This window comes from Orycteropus afer, unplaced genomic scaffold, assembly GCF_000298275.1.
Source record: "Orycteropus afer afer isolate SDZICR_OR568_19922 unplaced genomic scaffold, OryAfe1.0 scaffold00713, whole genome shotgun sequence".
In the NCBI taxonomy this organism is placed as follows: domain Eukaryota; kingdom Metazoa; phylum Chordata; class Mammalia; order Tubulidentata; family Orycteropodidae; genus Orycteropus; species Orycteropus afer.
In genome coordinates, this window is record NW_006922300.1 from 8,133 (window position 1) to 28,319 (window position 20,187).

Here is a 20,187-nt window from a genome sequence, read left to right on the forward strand (position 1 = left end):
CGGGGCCCCCGCCCACGCCAGTTAAATGGGCCGGCAGAGCGCAGCCCCCGGAAACGGCGAGCACTCTGGGGCTGCAGGCACTTCAGGCAACAACGAGGCTGCGCAGGTAACCGAGTAGGGCTGGCTGGCCAAGAGAGCTGAGGGGCGTGTTGCCCGCCAAGCGCAAGCCTCCCTTTGGCTAGGCGGTCCTTGTCGTACTTGGTATCCGGGCTGAATCCGGAGGGTCTCAACCGATCATGCTGTCCCGTACAACCAACCCCTCATCGGGCGGCTGAGGACGTGGAGACCCCGAGAAGGGTGGGGACTTGCCCAGGTTGGCCGGGGTAGTGCTGCAGCAGACTCCATCATCTGCCACATGTGACAGGATCCCGCTCGTCACCGAGTCCCTGCCTGAGTGCAGGGTTTCCAGAGCGATGGTCCTGGTCATGTGTGATGCCCAGAATGTGCTCTCTGAAGGGAGGCAGCTTGGGAGAGTCCGGCCCCAGCCCAGAGCCAGCGATTTCTAACGCAACCTACCCGGCCCTAGGCTGTTCCCAGCCACTGCTTTCCGTAACCAGGCGTCAGCCCCCTGAGAGCCCCGAGGTCCCTTTCCAGATACTGTTCTGTGTGTAGACTTGTCAACAAGCCCTTCTTCCCCCAGAGAACACCATGGCTGAGCAGGTGGCCCTGAGCCGGACCCAGGTGTGCGGGATCCTCCGGGAAGAACTGCACCAGGGCAACGCCTTTCACCAGTCCGATACGCACATTTTCATCATCATGGGCGCATCGGTGAGTCTCCCCTGCAGGCCTCACGTCCCAACAACCAGACTCACATGTGATGTGCACAGCCTTCCCCTGCTGAGTGTTAAGGGGCCACAACGGGCACTGCAAGCTTTTGTTGGCTCTTCTTGACGGCGGCCCCTGTCTGGGTGCCACTGTCGTCATAGCACTGCACAGGGTCTTTGTAACAGAAAGGCATTTTTTCAGCCTGCATTCCCTTGAAGGTGGACCGCCTCCTGTGCTGCCCAGAAAGCTGAGGCGCCGCTCTTTCTGGGTCTTTTTCTAAGTCGTTTGGAACTTGACAAACGTCACCCAGTAAGTTAGTTCCAGAGGTAAGACCTGAGGCCTGATCATCATCTTTTGCTGTGACGTCACAGTCCCTGGGGACAAACACTTGGTCTTGTTTTTAATGCAATATCTTTGAGAACCCCAACCTGTAAGGCCCACTGAGGAGCTGTTCCATGCACTCCACATTTTGCTTTGATAAGAAAGGTACCTGGAAGGAACAGGCTGGGGGGCAATGGAGTGGGTAGTGCTAAGAAAGCTGTGGCCTCGGTGTGCTGAATGGGAATACGGTCTGCCTGCTCGGGACACGTGCCGGGGCTCAATGAAACTGCAGCCAGGGCCGCCTCTTGAATGCCACCAGGCACCTGCTGGCCTTCGGATGGCCACCTTTGCCATTACCTGAGGGCCTGATGGGGAGGCGCCTGTTCTCTCCATCTGCCACACTGTGGGCCCCTGCCCCCCAGGTACTGGAGGCAACTGGTGGCCCCTCATTCACAAAGAACAACCTGCCGCCGCCCTTTGCAGTGCCTGCTCTGTACCTTCGTGTTTCTGGTCAGAATTCAGGAAGGAGAGCTAGAAATCACGAGAGGCCAGCGAGCTGGAATGAGCCGGGATGCAGGGCAAGAGCCAGCACACGAGGAAAGGGCTCTGCCCCATGCCACACCCGGCAGCCCCGGACCTGGGGAAGGAGGGCGTTGTCCATCCCTCCCAGAGAGGTGAGCCCTATCTGCATGGGCCACGAAGCTTTAACACCTTGCACCCTGGCTGTGGCCCCCAGAAAGAGGCTCAAGGAGAAGTTCCTCAGGATTCTTTCGCCTCCTTCCAACGGCCCCACATGGGCTTGTTCCAAGGACTTGCCCACAGAGCGTTCCAGGCCCCACCCACATGGCTTAGTTTCCTTGCTACACAGTCTTGGCTCTTATCATCAAAAGTACCCAGCCAGGCAGGCTGCGTGACCTGGGGCTTCTGAAGGCGTGCCCAGGGCTCATGGGCTCTGCCGCTCCTTGCCGTCTGCCTATGGCCAACCTGGGGTGGTGACGGTGGCCGGGTGCCATCGAGTCAGTGTCCGACTCCTGGCAACCCCGTGTGACAGTAGAACTGCCCCGTCGGGCTTCCTGGGCTGTGATCTTTCCAGGGGCAGGTTGCCAGACCTGTCTCCCACAGAGCCCCTGGAAGAGCTGGACCAGCCAGCCTTTCAGTTCACAGCCAAGCGCCTCGGCATTGCATCCCCAGGGCTCGGTAGCCTGGGCTTAGGCCGTTCAGGAAGCCACTACCTGAGGTTCCAAGGCAGAAACGGGGCTGGCCCAGCACTTGGGTGGGGCCTCTCAGAGCCTGGGGGATTTGCTCTCCTCTCCTGCTTAAGGGGCTGGAGCCGGGTGGGGGGCTCTCCCTAAATGAGGGCACCCTGTGAGGCCCCCAGTCTGTGCTACGGGAGGCAGGCAGGGAGCGGCATGGTCTCACCCATTAGCCGTCACAGGCCTCGTGCTAGGCACCAGGCAGCACCCGCACCACAGCATCACCACGGTCCTTGCCCTCACGCCCTGTGCGCCCTGGGAGGCTGCGGAGAGCACGCGAGCTCAGAGCAGGACCTGTGATATGAGAAACAAACAGGGCTGGGAGGGGCCCGAGGCTTTGAAAGGCAGGGTCGGGCTCACCGCTGGGGATCCACCAGGCAACTGAGGCCTGCCGCTCGAGGCCCCAGGGGACCTTCCGGCCAGAGAAGAGCAGAGGCAAAGCCCTGAGTCCGAGCCAGCGGGACTCGACCTGGGAGTTGACAGGAGGCCGGTGGCTGGCAGGCCCAGAGCCTGGGCAGGTCGGAGCCGCGTGCCCGTGCTCTGCCCTTCCCGCCCCCTGCCACCGCTCAGCCCCCCCTCACCCACGGCTCAGCTTCCGTCCTGGGGGCAGCCCCCGACTGCTGCCCGGTTGCACAATGGGCTGTGAGCCACTTGCTGCTTGCCTGCTGTGTGACCACTTCCCCCATCTCGGGCCTCCCTTCCACCCCCACCTCTTCTCAGGAAGGGAGTGGAAGGGCTCACTCTCCCAGTGGCAGCGATCCCAGCCTGAAGGGCCAGGAATGGAGGAAATCAGCTCTCCTTGAAGACCAGCGTGGGGGAAAGGACCTTGGACTTGGAAGGCCCTGTCTTCCCTCGTCTGATAGGCCCTCCTCAAGGCTAGCCAGTGGGTCTTCCCCCACCCAGGGGGGGCTGGGGACATCAGGACAAGATGGATTCCCCTCCACATCCGCACCAAGCCCCTAGCCTCTCTGGGCCTCAGTTTCCCTACGTGGACCTGGACGACTTTGGCCCGCCCCACCTGCTGGGCTCCGCCCCTTCCTCAGAAGGCCTCAGGGCTGACTTCCCCCTTGGTGATAAGCATCTTGCTGTGTCACGGTGACACGGCACTCCCCAAAAGCCCTGTGACTCACAGCCCCCAGGGTGTAGGAGGGAGGCCCTTTGTCAGGGTTTCAGCCCTGCTTACCCCAACCGGTCCCCTGCTTCCTTCTCCCAGGTGGCCAGCGGCCAGCGGGAGCCGGGCCAGGACCGAGGCTCTCTCCCAGCATGCTGGCTGCTGCTTGACCCCTGTGACCCCAGGGGAAAGGGTCACCTAGCCCTGCCAGGCCTCCTGTGAGTGACAGCCTGCTGGGGCTCTTTCTACCATCCCTTGCCCTGACGCCCGCCCGAGGGCAGAGTCTGCATGGCTCAGTGGAGGGTCTGTCGCCTGAAGCCCAGCTGTCTGGCTCTGGCTGGAGATCTTAATCATGCCCCTGGGCTCTTGCTGACTCACCAGGTATCCCTGGGCAGGTCCCTTCCTGCCACTGCCCTTGGGCACAATGAAGGGACAGGACCATGTGGGGCGTTCCACCCCACTTCTCCCAAGACGCCCTTTCATTACTCAGTTGCCTGCAGTTACAAAGAGTCCGCTGATCGATCAAGCCAGGAGGTCTCTGAATGGCTTTGCGGGCTCAGTCCTCCAAGGAGGCTGGCAAGGGGTTGGCCCAGCCAGCTCTGTGTCCCCTGGAGGGGAGTGAACTGCCTCCCTTACCTCCCCCCCACCCCCATCGTCCTTGCACCTACCTTTCCTCTCTCGGGGGGGCCTTAGAGACAAGCTGACAATTGGAGGGGCTGAGCTGAAACTGGGCAAGCCGGTTCGGGTGCTAGTTAATCCCAAAGGGTGTGGGTCACCTGTGACCCAGCAGACGCACAGGAGGCCAGGCACAGGCCACCAATCAATGCCCCCGAGTCTGCCCAGACGTCCCCCAGCTCCTGGAATTTGATCGTGCGCAAACATGACTTGGTGCAAGGAAGCCCTTGCAGTTTTGCAGGCCACGGTGCATACTGTCATTTTCAAAGCAACTGATTCTGTCTGAGGAGCCCTGATCATGTGGCTGTTAAAGCATTCAGCTGCTAAGCAAAAGTCGGCAATTCAAACCCACCAGCCGCCCCTTGGAAGAAAAATGAGGCAGTCAGCCCTGTTCTGTAGGGTTGCTAAGAGTCCGAATCAAGTAGGGGATGGTGGGTTGGGTTTGGCCTTTGCTTCCGTGAAGAGTGACAGCTCTGACAAACCCTGCGGAGCAGCTCTGCTCTGTTCTCTACGGGTGCCGAGTCAGAAGCGACTTAGTGGCAGTGCATTGGGTTTGGGGTTCGTTGTTTGCCATTATGTATGAGGTCACAGTAGTAAGTCTCCTTTCTGGTGGCACTGGTCAAAGGCACAGCAGGTAATTTCACCTTCTGGTGGGAACCCAGTTTGTGGCGCAGGTTACAAGTGAACTCGGCACCTAAGCTCATGACACCAAGCCGAGGCTGGGAGTGCAGCGATACTTGCCTCTGGCGAGCTTGCGTGAGCTCGGGGAAGGTCAGACCGCCTACACCACAAAGTGAACCTGGCTGGTTAAGATTCGTGTCTGTAAGCCCTGCGATTAGATTTCCTGAGTTGGAGTCTGAGAACAGCTAATCCTTGTCCCAGCCCGCTGCCTACCTGTGCCCTCCCTGCCGACTCACAAGGCTCCGTGGCTGCGTGGGTGCGCGTCCCTGTGGCAATCCCACGCCCTGGGAATTGCAGGTTTGGCACATGAAAGGGAGGGCCAGCACCTGCTCTACTCCTGTGAAGCGGCCCTTCCTGCCAACCCCTCTTCCACCCGAGGTTTAGAATTCCCTCGCCAAGTTACACGAAACCATTGCATTGTTCAGCTGGCTGCTGCTAGTACGCATAAAGAGGGCGTACTTTGGTCTGTTAACTTTGCCATTGTTTCTTTGAAATAGAGTGTAGGTGACAGAGAGCAGAATGTTAGCTGCACCCCAGAAGCCCTCTACCCCCCGCTTTCCAGTCACTCTACCCGAAGGGCAATTTCTAATCCCGAGGAGTGGTTATGTCGGTCCTCGTACTCTGTGCGGCTGCAGTCCTGCCGTGGGTAGTCCTGGGTGGCCACTTTGCCTCTACATTCTGTGTGAGGGGTCCACCCACATTGTCACGTTTGTTTGTGTCCTCTTGGGGAGGGGCACTGTACACAAAGTCAACAGCAGTGTATAATCAATGACCAAGTTCAACCGGCCACCCAACCCCAACACTGAGCAACATTCACCATTCTTGTTTCAGCAGTGCCTAAGGCATTTGACTGCTAACCAGAAGGCTGATGGGTTTGAACTCCTTGGAAAGTAGTGCTACTGCCTTGGAAACCCAAGGAGGGGTCGCTATGGGTCGGGTCTGACTTGACGGCACATAACAACAACAACACACGTGCACACACGCAACTCAGTGATTCTTTCCCAGATGCCTCTGTCTTTAGGTAAAATTTCTACGTGTTGAGATGCTCGCAGACAATACTCATGATTCTGGGTTTATTGGGGAGCAACAGGCTGCAGTTCCGGGTCAGGAGCTGCTGCTTGCCGTCTGCTGCCGGGCCGCGCTGGGACCTCGCTTTCACTTCCGTGCGTCACCAAGGCCCCGCACGGCCATCTCGCCCCTTCTCTCTCGTCCTAGTGTACCGCCATCTCCCACGTTACGTTGCAGCTCCTCTTACATGCATTCTTGCTCGCTCTTGGTCTCAGAGGGGCCCCAGGTCCAAGGGACACGCGCTGCTCCCATCTCTTCTTGGTGGGATGGCAGAACTGACCAGGCCCCTCGTTAGGGTTGCATGCACCTTATTTGCATAGTTGCAACATGAGCATTTCGTAAGATTCACAGGACCGTGGTGAGAAAGTAAACGTATCACACCACAACTCTGGTTTGCTTAGGTTTGTCCCCAGGAACCATGATCTAGTTGATTCAACTCATAGTGACCCCTCCTTGGGTTTCCGAGGCAGTATCTCTATGGAAATAGATTGCCCAGTCTTCCTTGTGAGGAGTGGCTGGTGGGTTTGAACCGCCAGCCTTCTGGTTAGCAGTCAATGCCTTAGGCACTGCGCCATCAGAGCTGCTTCTAGAAGTTGTTTTAATGCAAGCGGATAGCGTGTACTCTGTGACTCAGCACAACGTTTCTGAGACTGTGTGGCAGGGATTGCCAGCTCACTCCTTTATCTTGCTGAGTAACACCCCATTGTATGAATATCCAGTTTGCTTGCCCACTCACCTGTTGGCTAATCAGAGCCTTTGGGTTGTTCGCAGTTTCAGGCCATTGCAAATCAAAGCTGCTGTGAATATGTGCGTACAAAGTCTTTGATGGACGTGCACTTTGATTTCTCTGGGGTAAATACCTAGGCATGAAATGGCTGAAGCATGTGGTGGTAGTGGGGTGGGGGGATTACGCCATCGAGTCGGCCCTGACTCACCGTGACCCCTCCTTGGGTTGCCGAGGCGGTATCACTACGGAAGGAGATTGTCCAACCTTCCTTCCGAGGAGTGGCTGGTAGGTTTGAACCGCCAGCCTTCTGGTTAGCAGTCAAGTGCCTTAGGCACTATGCCACTACAGCTCCTAAATCACATGGTACGTGGGTTTCCCTCTAGGAGAGATGGGCAAACTGCTTGCTTTCTAAAGGGGCTGCACCAGCTTCCAGCCCCACTAGCAGCGCATTCCAAGGCCTTGTCAGTGCTTGGTTTTGTGCGTCTTTTTGATTACAACAATTGTAGTGGGTGTGACATAGTATCTCATTGTGGTTTCATCTTTCAAACAACTCCTGATCTTGAATACTTTTTCTTGTGTTAGTTGACCGTTCATTTCTTTTACTTCTGAAGTGTCTATTCAAGTCTTAACCATGTTTCAATTGAGTTGTTTTCCTGTTGCATTGTAGGAGTTGATTATATGTTCTGGATACAGACAAGTTTGGTGAATATATTTCCTGGTCTTTGCTTGGTTTGTTCATTTTCTTAATGATGTCTTTTGACATGCAGAAAGTTTTCATTTTGATTCACTTGCTCAGTTTTTATAGTTACTGCTTTCTGTGTCCTAGAAATCTTTGCCTAATCCCATCTATTCAATTTTCAATCTCACATCTTTGCTAAAGTGTCATTAATTCTAATAATTTATTCTGTAGATTTTTTTTTTTTTTTTAATATAACCAGACCAATATCTAGGAGCTCTGGTGGCGTAGTGCCTAAGGCGTTTGACTGCTAACCGGAAGGCTGGAAGGTTGGGCAATCTACTTCTGCACTGATACCACCTCGGAAACCCAAGGAGGGGTTGCTATGAGTCGGGTCTGACTCGACGGCACTTAACAACAACAGTGACAGTTTTGTGTCTTTCCCAGTCCTTGTACCATTTTCACTTTTTTGTCTTACTGTACTGGCTAGGATCACTAGTCAGCATTGACTAGAAGAGCCAGTAGCAAACACTGTGTTATTGTCCCTGACCTGTTTTAAGCATTTCTCCATTGCATGCAATGCTTGTAGGGGTTTTAATAGGTGCCCTTTGTCAAGGTAGGGAAGTTGCCTTTCAGTCCTAGTATGGAAAGTGGTTTTTCTCATGAATAGATGTTTAGTTTTATCAAATACTTTTTCTACATCTGTTGAGTTTAGCAAGGTTGCTAGATTAAAAAATGAGTCGATTGGAGTGGATGGGAGCAGGAAGGCTCTCTGATAGTTGTTCTCCTTTCAGTCTGTTGTCATGATGGCTTTCAATGGTTGGTTGTTGTTTTTTCACATCAAAGCAGCCTTTGCTTTTCCGGCTCGACCTGCCTTGCTTCTGATGGAGTCCCTGGCTCACCCTGCAGGCTTTGCTGTGCCGGGGCTTCCTGTGGGCCTGGGCCTGTGCGGCACACGACTTGGGCTGGGTTTATTCTCCTGTGCCTTTCTCGTCGGGCCCTGGCACCAAGGTCCTGCCGGGCTCCTCAAAGCCTGGGCAGTGTGCCCCGCTCCTTTGTTTGTTTCCGACCGGCTGCCGCACCTCTGGGGAAGCTCTCTGTGCCCGGGCTTATCTCGGCGGGCAGCTTTGTGGCTGCCGGCCTGGTGTCCATGACGGTCACAGTCGGGGATGCCGGGTCCGAGCCTCCTTCCCCGTGAGGTCACACGGCAGCAGGATGGCTCCTGATCCCATCTGGGGGGTGTCCTTACAAAAGGGAAGAGACAGAGACACGTAGAGAAGACAGCCATGTGACCATAGAGGCAGCGATTGTAGGAGGCAAAACTGTAAGCCGAGGAACACTGACGGGACAGAGTCTCCCTCTGAGCCTTAGAAGGAGTCGCCTGAGCCCTGGTCTTGCATTCGCAGCCTCCGGGCTGTGAGAGCATCCACCGCATTCGTCTTCAGCCCCACAGGCCGTGGCACTTTGTTACAGCAGCCCCCAGACACTCATCCAGTCACTGGCCCTCTCAGGTGCCCTTACTCTTTCTTGAGTTCCTCTTGGCAGGTTGGATTGTTCTAGAATGTGTCTGTCTCTCTCATCAGAGTTCTCGCAGTGTTTATTTTGGAAACACGACAAAACAAGGCTTTTGTCTTTTGTCATTAGTCTTTATTCAAACTTTGTTGACCTTTTCTGTTGTTTTCCATTTTAGCAATCTTTGGTTTTTATTATCCCCTTCCTGCCCTTTTCCTGATTTCTTCAGTTGCGCAGTTGCCCCTTACCGTTAAGCCTGTCTTCCCTTCTGTGTAAGCCCTTGTGTTCGTTTCTTGGGGCTGCCGAATCAAAGTGCCACCGACTGGGGGACTGAAGACAGCAGCGTGGGTTCTCGTGGTTCCGGAGGCCCGGCGTCGGACAGGCAGCGGCTGCTCGCCCCAGGTGTTCCTTGGCCGCCCTCGGCCTGGAGCTGCCTGACTGCCACCGCAGCCTCTGCGGGCACATGGCCTCCTCCCTGTGGGGTTCTCTGTCCAAGTTCCTCTTCTCGGCACAGCAGCCATTAAACTTGGCCCCACCCTACTCCAGTCTGACCTCATCTGACCTTGATTGGATCTGCAAACAATCTGTTTTCAAACCAGTTCTGGGTGGACATGGGGGGGGGGGGTCAGCCCAGTATTTTTCAGGCCACAACTCATGGTTTTGATACACACTGGTCCCACGGCCAGTCACTTCTACCATGAATTGAGTTTTCCGTTTTGCTGCTTTAGCCCGTGAGTTGCTTGCAAGTGGGCTTTTTGCTGGAGTTTTTCCTCTGAGCTCATTTGGGGTTTGTCTCCCTGAATCGCATTGTGCTCCCAGAGGCCTCTGCCGACTCCAGCACATTCCAGTTGGGTGAGGCGAGCGCCAGGTCAGCTAGCTCGACGTCCTTGTGCCTCAGCATTGTGCCGGTCAGGCCGTGGCGTTTTGTCTCTAATAGCAAGGCCCCTCCGGCTGCGCACGGGGACGAGAGGAGGCAGCGTGGGGCCGCGTGCAGCCCTGAACGAGTACCCGGGTCTCCCGGGAGGGACCGTCAAGGTCGGGGTGCGGGGCATGGCTGCTCCATTTCTCTCGCTTCGGGCTAAGTCTGTTCCCTTTGCCACAGGGCGACTTGGCCAAGAAAAAGATCTACCCGACCATCTGGTAAGTCTGCCCTCCCGGCGCCCACAGCTGCCCTTGGGACCAGGGCCAGCGCACTCAGGCCTCACAAGGCCGGCTCTGCCCTCAGGTGGCTGTTCCGAGATGGCCTTTTGCCCGAAGCCACCTTCATCGTGGGCTATGCCCGCTCTCGCCTCACCGTGGCCGACATTCGCAAGCAGAGTGAGCCCTTCTTCAAGGTCAGTGGCCTCCGCCTCTGCCCACCATCTCTGCTCCTCTGTCCGTCGCTGGCATTGGCTGTGGGCCAGGGCCACCATGGGACTGCCCCCAGAGGCTGTCAAGCCCTAGTGCTTCTCCCCCCTGTCCTCCCGGCCTGCTGGAACTCCCCGATCAGGGACCAGCCAGGAGCAGGGCTCCTCCGGGACGCATAGCCAGCCGGGATCCCAGACCTTCGCTGCGTCCTCCTGGGGCAGCTCAGCCAGGTCGGGCCGTGAGCCCTGCACACGCTCCCCTGAGCCAGAGCGGGGAGGGCACGAGGCGGTCTGTCTGTCTCACCCAGGCCACCCCAGAGGAGAAGCCAAAGCTGGAGGAGTTCTTTGCCCGCAACTCGTACGTGGCCGGCCAGTACGACGACGCAGCTGCCTACGTGCGCCTCAACAGCCACATGGACGCACTCCGCCAGGGCTCTCAGGCCAACCGCCTCTTCTACCTGGCCCTGCCGCCCACCGTCTACGAGGCTGTCACCAAGAACATCAGCGAGAGCTGCATGAGCCAGACGTAAGCCTGTCTATGCCCTCCCTTCGTGCCACCAGGGCTGCCCTGGCACAGCCACATGGTCCCTCCACCAGCAAATGTTGTTGTTATGTGCCGTTAAGTCAGCCCTGACTCATATAGCGACCCCTCCTTGGGTTTCCCAGGCGGTATCACTACAGAAGTAGATTGCCCCATCTTCCTTCTGAGGAGTGGCTGGTGGGTTTGAACTGCTAGTCTTTTGGTTAGCAGTCAAGTGCTTTAGGCACTACGCTAAAAGGAACCTTTACTGGGAAGGGACACTGGAAACCACGACCCGCCTCCCAATGGCAGTGCCTCCCTGGAGCCACGAGGTGGCAGTGTTGCTCCATGGAAACTCTGCACTGCCTCTGTCCTCGGCCGTCTCCGTTCTAACTCGCCCTGCTCTGGGAGCAGGGTGCCGCGTTAGCTCTGAGCAGTTTCTTGTTAGATGGTGTCTCATTAGGAAGCCTTGACACCCCCATTCCCTACTGGCCGCTGGCCCCTCGCAAGCCACCAGAGACCTAGCACCCATCACAGGGCACGGAGGAGAGCAAGGGTCCCCCTGGGGGCAGGAGTTTTGAGCTGTGCGGTGGGAGGGGCCGGGGAGGTGAGCCGGTGGCCCTGGGACGGGCCAAAGGGGAGCCGGTAGGGCCGAGGGGCCCAGCCCCACTCCTGTGCCTGGCAGAGGCTGGAACCGTATAATCGTGGAGAAGCCCTTTGGGAAAGACTTGCAGAGCTCCGACCGGCTGTCCAACCACATCGCCTCCTTGTTCCGCGAGGACCAGATCTACCGCATCGACCACTACCTGGGCAAGGAGATGGTGCAGAGCCTGATGGTGCTGAGGTGGGTGCCGCCCGCGCACCGGCTCCGCCCTCTGCCGCCCGCTGCCCGCCCACATCTGGCGCCTGGGCAGTGGACGCCAAGAGGGCTGCAGGCCCCTGCTCTGCCGCCTGCCACGGAGGCCCCCGGGCCCCTCACCAGTGTCCGCCCTGCACCCCCACAGGTTTGCCAACAGGATCTTTGGCCCCATCTGGAACCGGGACAACATTGCCTGTGTGATCCTCACTTTCAAGGAGCCATTTGGCACTGAGGGCCGTGGCGGCTACTTTGATGAGTTTGGGATCATCCGGTGAGAGACTGGTTCCCCCGTCCTAGGCGCCAGCATGGCCCTGGGCCCCTCTTCCTGGGCAGCTGGGCAGCTGGACAGGGAGATGGCAGATCAGATTGTCTGGGGCGGCTAGAAAAAGAAGGCCTCCTGCAGCCAAACCACGCCCGCACCCCACCCCGTGTCTCCTTGATCAGGGGCTGGGTCCCTGTCTCCTTCCTGCCTGCGAGGACCTGCAGGACACTAGGAGTCAGGAAGCAGGTTTCAGGGCCCTGGCAGCTGGCCAGACAGGGCAGAGGGCCTGAGACGGGCACATGCCTTTGTCCATCCCCCACCTGGAAATGGCCTGATGGAGCCCTATCTCACCAGAGACGTGATGCAGAACCATCTCCTGCAAATGCTGTGTCTGGTGGCCATGGAGAAGCCTGCCTCCACCGACTCGGATGATGTCCGTGACGAGAAGGTGGGCCGCGTGCCTGAGCGTTGGGGAGGGCAGGACATCCCAGGTCTGCTGGTGACCACTCCCTGTGTGACCCGAGCCAGCCCCCTGTCTTTCTGGTCTAATCTTCCCCATCGGGCAAAACGAGGATGGTCTCGGTGGTCCTGGAGCCCCATGTGACCTGGGCAGAGGAAGTGAAGCCCTGTGGGCACCACCTCCTGTCTGCAGCTGCCTCCAGTCACTGCCCACCCTTTCCTCCACCCAACCTCATTAACCGGGGCCCTTTCTTTCCATGGCTCACTCCCAGGTCAAGGTCTTAAAGTGTATCTCAGAAGTCAAGGCTGACGATGTGGTCCTGGGGCAGTATGTGGGGAACCCCAGCGGGGAGGGAGAAGTGACGAAAGGCTACTTGGACGACCCCACGGTGCCCCGGGGCTCCACCACAGCCACCTTCGCGGCCGTCGTCCTCTACGTCGAGAACGAGAGGTGGGACGGTAGGTCCAAAGGCAGCAGGCAGTCCGCTCCCAGCCTGGACCGGGGTCTCCCTACAGCTGCGTCACCACCCGGTGCACGCACACACGTACTTACTCGTGAGCATCGTCACCCGTGCTCACACGCCCTTTTCACCCTCACACTCGCTGTCACGAGCTTGCACACACGCTCCCACACGTACTTCCTCCCTCACCGCACACCTTTGGTGGGTAGGTACTCGCTCTCGCCCAGGGGAGCCGGGCCCTGCTGCGGCAGCTGGCAGCTCGGGTCTGAGGCTCGCTGCGCCCCGCCCCAGGCGTGCCGTTCATCCTGCGCTGCGGTAAGGCCCTGAACGAGCGCAAGGCCGAGGTACGGCTGCAGTTCCGCGACGTGGCAGGCGACATCTTCCACCAGCAGTGCAAGCGCAACGAGCTGGTGATCCGCGTACAGCCCAACGAGGCCGTGTACACCAAGATGATGACCAAGAAGCCCGGCATGTTCTTCAACCCCGAGGAGTCGGAGCTGGACCTGACCTACGGCAACAGATACAAGGTGTCCCCCTCCTGGGGGCAGGCGGCACTGTGCGTGGGGGCTGCGGAAGGCCAGGGGGAAGTGGGGTGTCACTGACACCCCTCGGTACCCCCTTCCCCCGCAGAACGTGAAGCTCCCCGACGCCTACGAGCGCCTCATCCTAGACGTCTTCTGCGGGAGCCAGATGCACTTCGTGCGCAGGTGAGAAGGGTCACCGCCCGCCACAGACCCTTCACCCTGGGCCGGGCCTGCTGGGGGAGCCGCCTGCCCCCTCTGCACCCGCGCCCGAGCCACTCCCCGTCTCTGCAGTGACGAGCTCCGGGAGGCCTGGCGCATCTTCACCCCGCTCCTGCACAGGATCGAGCGCGAGAAGCCCCCGCCCATCCCCTACGTCTATGGCAGGTGGGAGCCCCCGCCCATCCCCTACGTCTGTGGCAGGTGGGAGACCCCGCCCATCCCCTACGTCTGTGGCAGGTGGGAGACCCCGCCCATCCCCTACGGCTGTGGCAGGTGGGAGACCCCGCCCATCCCCTACGGCTGTGGCAGGTGGGAGACCCCGCCCATCCCCTACGGCTGTGGCAGGTGGGAGACCCCGCCCATCCCCTACGGCTGTGGCAGGTGGGAGACCCCGCCCATCCCCTACGGCTGTGGCAGGTGGGAGACCCCGCCCATCCCCTACGTCTGTGGCAGGTGGGAGACCCCGCCCATCCCCTACGTCGTGGCAGGTGGGAGCCCGACAGGGAGGGGCCGGGCCAGGGGCGGGGCCGGGCTCCCTTTTCTCCTGACGGGTGTCACTCTCCCAGCCGCGGCCCTGCGGAGGCAGACGAGCTGATGAAGAGAGTGGGTTTCCAGTACGAGGGCACCTACAAGTGGGTGAACCCCCACAAGCTCTGAGCGCCTGCCTGGCCCCCTGCTTCCCCGGCCCGTCTGAGCTTCTGCCCCCACCCCCACACCCCCAGGAGGATTTTGGGACCACAGGCCTCAGCCCCACATTCCTCAGGGCCCAGGCTCAGGCCAGCCCACCCTCCCTGCTGCTCAGCCCTGAGCCCCAAGTACATTCCAGAGCCAAAAGCTGTGCGCAGTGACCCTCCTGCACGGGCCCAGGCTCTCCCTGCAGCGTCTGTCTAGCTTCATAACCAGGACAGCCCATCTGTTTGACCCGGAGTCCGGACGGGCGGGAGGGCCGTCCCGGGACTGTGGGCACACTCCTCCCCCACAGCACTCGCAGAGGAGGGGATCTCGTCCACACGGACCTTCCGGGTCACCAGTTGGACCCCTTCACCACAGCAGCTCTGGCCAGCGCCTGCACTCTGCACTCTGGTGCCGCAGGGGAAGCCGAGGCTGCCAGCTGGCCCCTCTCCTTGACCCAGCCAATAAAGCTACCAGCCCACCCACTGTGACCTGCGTCGCCCTGTCTCTCAGGCCCCCGTGCCCCCGCTACCTTGGCATCTCAGGCAGGGCCCCTGGGCGGCCCTCATCCCTGACCCTGTGCCCAGGCCCACTGCTCAGGCTGTAGTTGGGAAGCAGCTGGGGGTCTGCAGCCCAGTCGCTTCTCCCCGCTGCTTGCCCCACCCTCCATCCCAGAGTCACTTCAGGGAAGCCCGTAGACTGCTGACACCCACTGCCCACCCACAGCTGCCACAAGAATTTAGAAGGAAGAGGCACGGGACTTTAGGACCGCCGGCTGGTGCTGGGGGCGGGGGGGACAAGATGGTGCCCTGCTGAGACAGGGAGCGCTTGGGCAAGGAAGAGGTAAACATAGCTCAGGACCCATTCAGGCTAGGGTGCCCATGGCCCATGCGAAGGCACACCCGTGACCTACGGCTCTGGCCAGCTTGATCTTCAAGGCAAAGCAGCACAGGAGCTAGGGACCAGAGACTGGCGGTCAGGGTGTGGGTGGGGCCGTGGCCCGAGGGAGGCCCTCAGGGAGGAGCCTACCTTGCTCCTGGTGGCCCCAGGCAGTCCCTGCTGTGGGTGCTGTGGCCGCCTGGCTCCGGTCTCTGCCTCCGGCTTCACACGGCCCATTCCCGGGTCTGTGTGTCCCTTCTCAGTTCACCAGTCACTGCACTTAGGCCTCACGCCACTAGTGGGCGCCCTCGTCCTGACCGCATTAGCGACAAGCCGATCGTCAAGGAAGGTCCCATTCTGCGCTTCCAGGTGGACCGGGATGTGTTGGGGGGTGCCTGCCCTGTGCGGGCGCGCTCATGGAGCTCCTTGCATTCATAAGCCCGAGTTCTAGTAGGTGACACAGAGAACAAACTAAAGGGCCACGTGCCGACGGGGCGGGGGCAGCAGGAGCGGGGTGGGGCTTACTGGGCCACGGAGACGCCCCAGCCCCTGGGCCCTGCAGGCCCTCTGTGCCCGCCGCGGCTGCTCCCGACAGTCGCCCAGGGCTTCTGCCCACAGCATTCTTGACCCGCCCGGGAGAGCCAGCTGGCCCTCGGCACAGCGCCCCTGGGCTCAGAGGAAGGGCTGTGGGCTGGGTGAGGGGGGGGGGGTTCCTAGCCAGAACCCGGAAAGACACAGACCCGGCCGAGAGCGGCGCTCGCCTGTGCTCGGGAGCCACGTGCTCCCTGCTTTCTCTTGGAAGGGGGCTGCCTGGGAGCAAAGTCACTGCGGTCACCTGGGCCAGGCTGAAGAGGGAGGCAGGGGTGGGGGCAGAAACAGACCCTTAAGTAGGGGCTTTCCTCACTGCACTCCACCCCCTGCGGCCCAGGCCCGGAGCCTGACGGAGAAGCAGCTGCAGAAGCAGGCGGGGCTGCAGCGCCGCTTCCGTGCCTTCCCCAGCCCGCCACGAGAGGGCCCGGCCTTCCGGCCTCCGCGGCCCCTGACCTCGCTAGAGTTGTCTCAGACACCTGAAACTCTCCAGCCGCGGCCCAGAGGCCTCCCGTAAGCAAACCCACGGAGAGATCTTGACTGGCCGCACCTCCTGCCCCCACAAGCGTCCAGGGAACCTAGCAGAGCACTGGGCCTGGGGAAAATCGTCCCCCGCCCACTTGACCCCAGGATGCCCGCTGGCCCTGTCAACAGGGTGGGTGGGTGCTCCTGGAAGCTTAGGAGATCTTTCCACAAAAGGGCAGCAGCTGGAGCCCACTGTGTAGGACGGAGGCCACCTCCACCCGCGGACCCACAGACGCAGGAGTGACCGTGTGGCCCGGGAGAGGGAGGAGTGGGAGGACATCACCCACCTAGTCCTCTCTGGGCGTGCACACTGGGCAGAGGCATGAGGGCTGTCCCTTCAGCTGGGAGAGGCGACACTGCTGTAGCCACCGGAGGGCCCAGGCCGGGGCAGCAGCCGTCAGCTCTGCTCTGGGGGCCCACAATAGGAGAGGCATCAGGCACCAAAAGAGGGGTCTAACGTCTCAGTCCGTTACTGAGCAGAGGGAGGGCGCAGCTCAGATGGGGCCATCAGCGGCTGAGCTCCAGGTCTCTGGCGGTAACGTCAAGGCACAGGAAAGAGGAGGCCCCTGTCACCGCAGCTCTGCACAGAGGCATGAGGGCCCGTGGGGACAGTGGGCGGGCACCGCGGAGGCACGCCCGGACCGCCTCTTCTGCCCCTCATCAAGCCTGCTGTCCGGCTCATTGGGCTGTGGGGCTCTGGGCAGCGTTCCAAGAAGGCCGGCCGGGGGTTGGGGCTCACTGAGTAAGGTTTGTATCTCCTGGTATTTCCAGAGCTCCTTTGGGTTCCGAGTCACTTTCAGGGACACAGGCCGTCCAGTGAAAGGGGCACGTGTCCCCAGCAGGGAGACAGCTCAGACCAAGGAGCAGCCCTAACTGCCCCGCTGGGGTGCAGAGGTGGGGGTGAGGTGTCGAGGCTGGCACAAGGGCAGATGGCCCTGCCTTGGGGCCTCCAAAGCCAAGAGTCCTGATTGGGCCCTTTCTCCTACGTTTAGAAATGGGGAGGTGTCACTTCTGCACCTCAGCCCCCCAAAACCACTGTCCAAAGCATCGAAATCACACCCCAAGAAGAAGCCATCGCAGCCAGGGAGACCCTTTGGTCCCACCCCCTTCCTCGTCCCTGGACTCGTGTCCTGGGGCTGCCCTAACACAGGAGCGCACACCGCGTGGTGTCAGGGTGTGGGCAGGGCCGCGCGCTCGCCCAAGGCTCCAGGGGCGAGTCCTGGCTTGTTCACGGAGCTGCATCGCGACGGCCATCTTCCTCCGTGTGTTTCTGCGTCTGGGTCTCCCCTCACGCTCAGGTCCTGTATGACTTCGCGTTGACCTCTCCCCAGCCCTCTTGCCAAACAAGGTCACATTCACAGGTGTCAGGAGTTAGGATTTCAGCGGATTCTTGGAAGACACACGTTAGCCCCTGACAGCCCCTCTGCGGACTTCAAGAAAGGCGCCCCAGGTCTCCGTGTCGCTCTTGCTCACCTGCTACCACGGCAAATGCACTCCAGCAGTCCGTTCCTCTCCCGTGTCCAGGTTTCACAAAGACCCTCCATTCCCTACCGAAGTCAATGGGAACATGACTGCGTGTGGGATTCTTCCCACACAGAATCTTCCAGAAACAGCACATGACATCCATGTTTACTTCTTCTGTGTCCGGAAGACACAGTCTCCCTTCCTCCAAACCCCAGGGCTTAATCACCAACTAGGAGCCTGCATCCTTCTTCACAGTCCAGGGACAAAGCTTGGGGGACCTGCTGCTTGCCTCTGCAAACCCAAAAGGACCCCAAAATGGAGTGAAAGCACTCTAAAGCCAGCTGACAGGGCTGAGGGCCCCCAACCAGCTCTGCCCAATGCCACGTTCTCCCCCATGACCTCTGCCAGCTTTGCCGTTTCTTGAACATGACTGGAAGACATCTGGGCCTTCTGTGAACCCCCAGCTTGCCTTCCACGGCTGGAGGCTCCGGGCCCACCAGCTGCTGGTGTTCTCCCACACCCACAAGCCCTTTGCGTCAAAGGGAAAGCCCATGATTGCTTTGGTCTCCCTCACCCCCTCTAGGATGGCTGTTAGCACTGAAATGGAACAAAAGTGGTGGCAAGGGTGTGGAGAACTCGGAGTCACTTGCTGGTGAGAATTGGACCTGATGCAGCCACTCTGGAGATCAGTGTAGCCTCAAAGAGTTAGACACGCAGTTATAGTTTGACCCAGGAGTTCCACTCCCAGGTATACACCCCAGAGAAACGAGAACATGTGCACCCACAGACTTGGCCATGGATGTTCATAGAAGCGTGCTTCCTAATGGCCCCAAAGTGGAAACAACCAAAGTGTCCACCAACAGATGATGTGCTCTGTCCTCACAGTGGAATATTCTTCAGCCATAAAAAGAAATGACATCCTCATACGTGCCACAGTGTGAATGAATCCTGCAAACCCAATTACGTCAAATATTCAGACTAGGTGTGGTAGTTGTATTTGTGTGTCAACTTGGCTGGGCCTGGTTGAGTGGCTGGGCAGCTGATGGTAGTTATTCCCCAGGATGAGACTGGCAATCATCTCCATGGTGGGACCTACCACAAGCAGCTGAGTAGCTGCCTTTGGGATGTGGTCTGCTTCCTGTATATAAGGAGAAGCCCTGGGAATGGTCTCTAGCCTATGGCACGCTTGGACCCTGCATGTAGCCGTGTCGTTGCTCAGCAGCCCGCTATGCTCTGCCAACCTTGGGACTTACAATGGACTTAAGTTAATGACCTGCCGTGTGGTTTGGTAACATCAGGACTGTGCCATTTTCCTTGTCAACCTTGGGCTTGTCAGCCTCAGCAGCCAGTAGCTGTCTGAAGAAAAGCCTCTAGCTCCAGTGGGCCGGGAGCAGGAGGCAGAGCTGAAGCCCAAGGCTGAGGGGCTTTCACCCAGCGCCTAGAGCCTGGCACTTTGAACTGGGACTTAAAGCCTCCAAATTGTAAGAATAAGCTCGTGTTTGTTAAGGCCATCCCATTGGTGGAGTATTCTTGTCGGAGCGGCACCGGGGAAGCCGAACACTAGGCAAACACACGGAGACAGAAACCGGGTGGTTGTGGTGGTTGAGAATCTACACAGCAGAACGTAGTAAATCCAACAGTTTCTGCGGGTGCCATTTAGCTACACTGACGACCTTTTTCCAGTTGTGCCACCACTCTCCCCTCCTCTTCCAGTTACCCCTCCCCCGTCGACATAAACTCACTGCCCCCTGAGCCTCCCATCTAATCCTTGGAGTTGCTGTTGTCAATTTCATCCCACACAGATAGCTCTTCAAAGAGCGCAATGCTCACGGCAGACATCCGTTACTAGTTGAGCTCAACTGCCGTGGTTTTAGGAAGACTCCAGGGGCTATTTTTGGTTTAAGGTTTAAAGATGATCTCAGGGCAGTCTTTTCAGGAGTTCATCCAGCCTCCATGGCTCTAGAGAGTCGAGAGCTCATGAGAATTTTAAATTCTGTTCTGCATTTCCCCTCTTTTGATCAGGATTCTTCTATGGAATCTTTGATCAAATCATTCAGGAATGGTAACCAGGCACCATCCAGCTGTTCTGGTCTCGGGGCAGAGGAGGCAGTTGTTCATGGTGGAAAGCAGCATTCCATATCCTCCTCCTATTCCTGACTCTCCTTCTTCTTCCGTTGTTGCAGGTGAAAAGAGACCAGTTGTTGTGCCTTGGAGGGATGCTTACAAGCTTTGAAGACCCCAGGCACTATGTAATGAACTAGGAGGTAGAACAGCTGCACTAAACATGCTATTAGGTCAGTTAACTGGGATACCCCATGAACCCATGAACCCATGATGCTAAACCTCTAAACCAAGGAACCAAATCCCATGAGGCATTTGATTGTACATAAGCATCCTTATCAGCTACTCTTTTTGTCTTTATCATTGTAAATACATCTATCATGCAACTTAGGCCAATCCAACTTTTTCCAGGTGTAGAACTTATTGGCAGCAATTACGATAATCAGCTGTACAACCCTACCCTTTGTTGTTGTTGTTAAGTGCCGTCGAGTCGTTTCCGACTCATAGCGACCCCATGCACAGCAGAACGAAACACTGCCCGATCCCGCACCAGCCCCAC

The 20,187-nt window shown here is 58.6% G+C and overlaps 1 protein-coding gene across 1 annotated transcript; it reads left to right on the forward strand.

Moving 5' to 3' along the window:
* The first annotated feature begins 645 nt into the window (after positions 1-645).
* G6PD (glucose-6-phosphate dehydrogenase) lies at positions 646-14,096 on the forward strand. The gene is made up of 12 exons (XM_007957137.2): positions 646-768; positions 9,892-9,929; positions 10,015-10,123; positions 10,444-10,661; positions 11,341-11,499; positions 11,660-11,785; positions 12,131-12,224; positions 12,508-12,694; positions 12,988-13,223; positions 13,327-13,403; positions 13,512-13,604; positions 14,006-14,096. The coding sequence occupies exons 1-12, from the start codon at positions 649-651 to the stop codon at positions 14,094-14,096; spliced, it is 1,548 nt and encodes a 515-aa protein (XP_007955328.1). The 5' UTR covers positions 646-648.
* Positions 14,097-20,187: the final 6,091 nt, after the last annotated feature.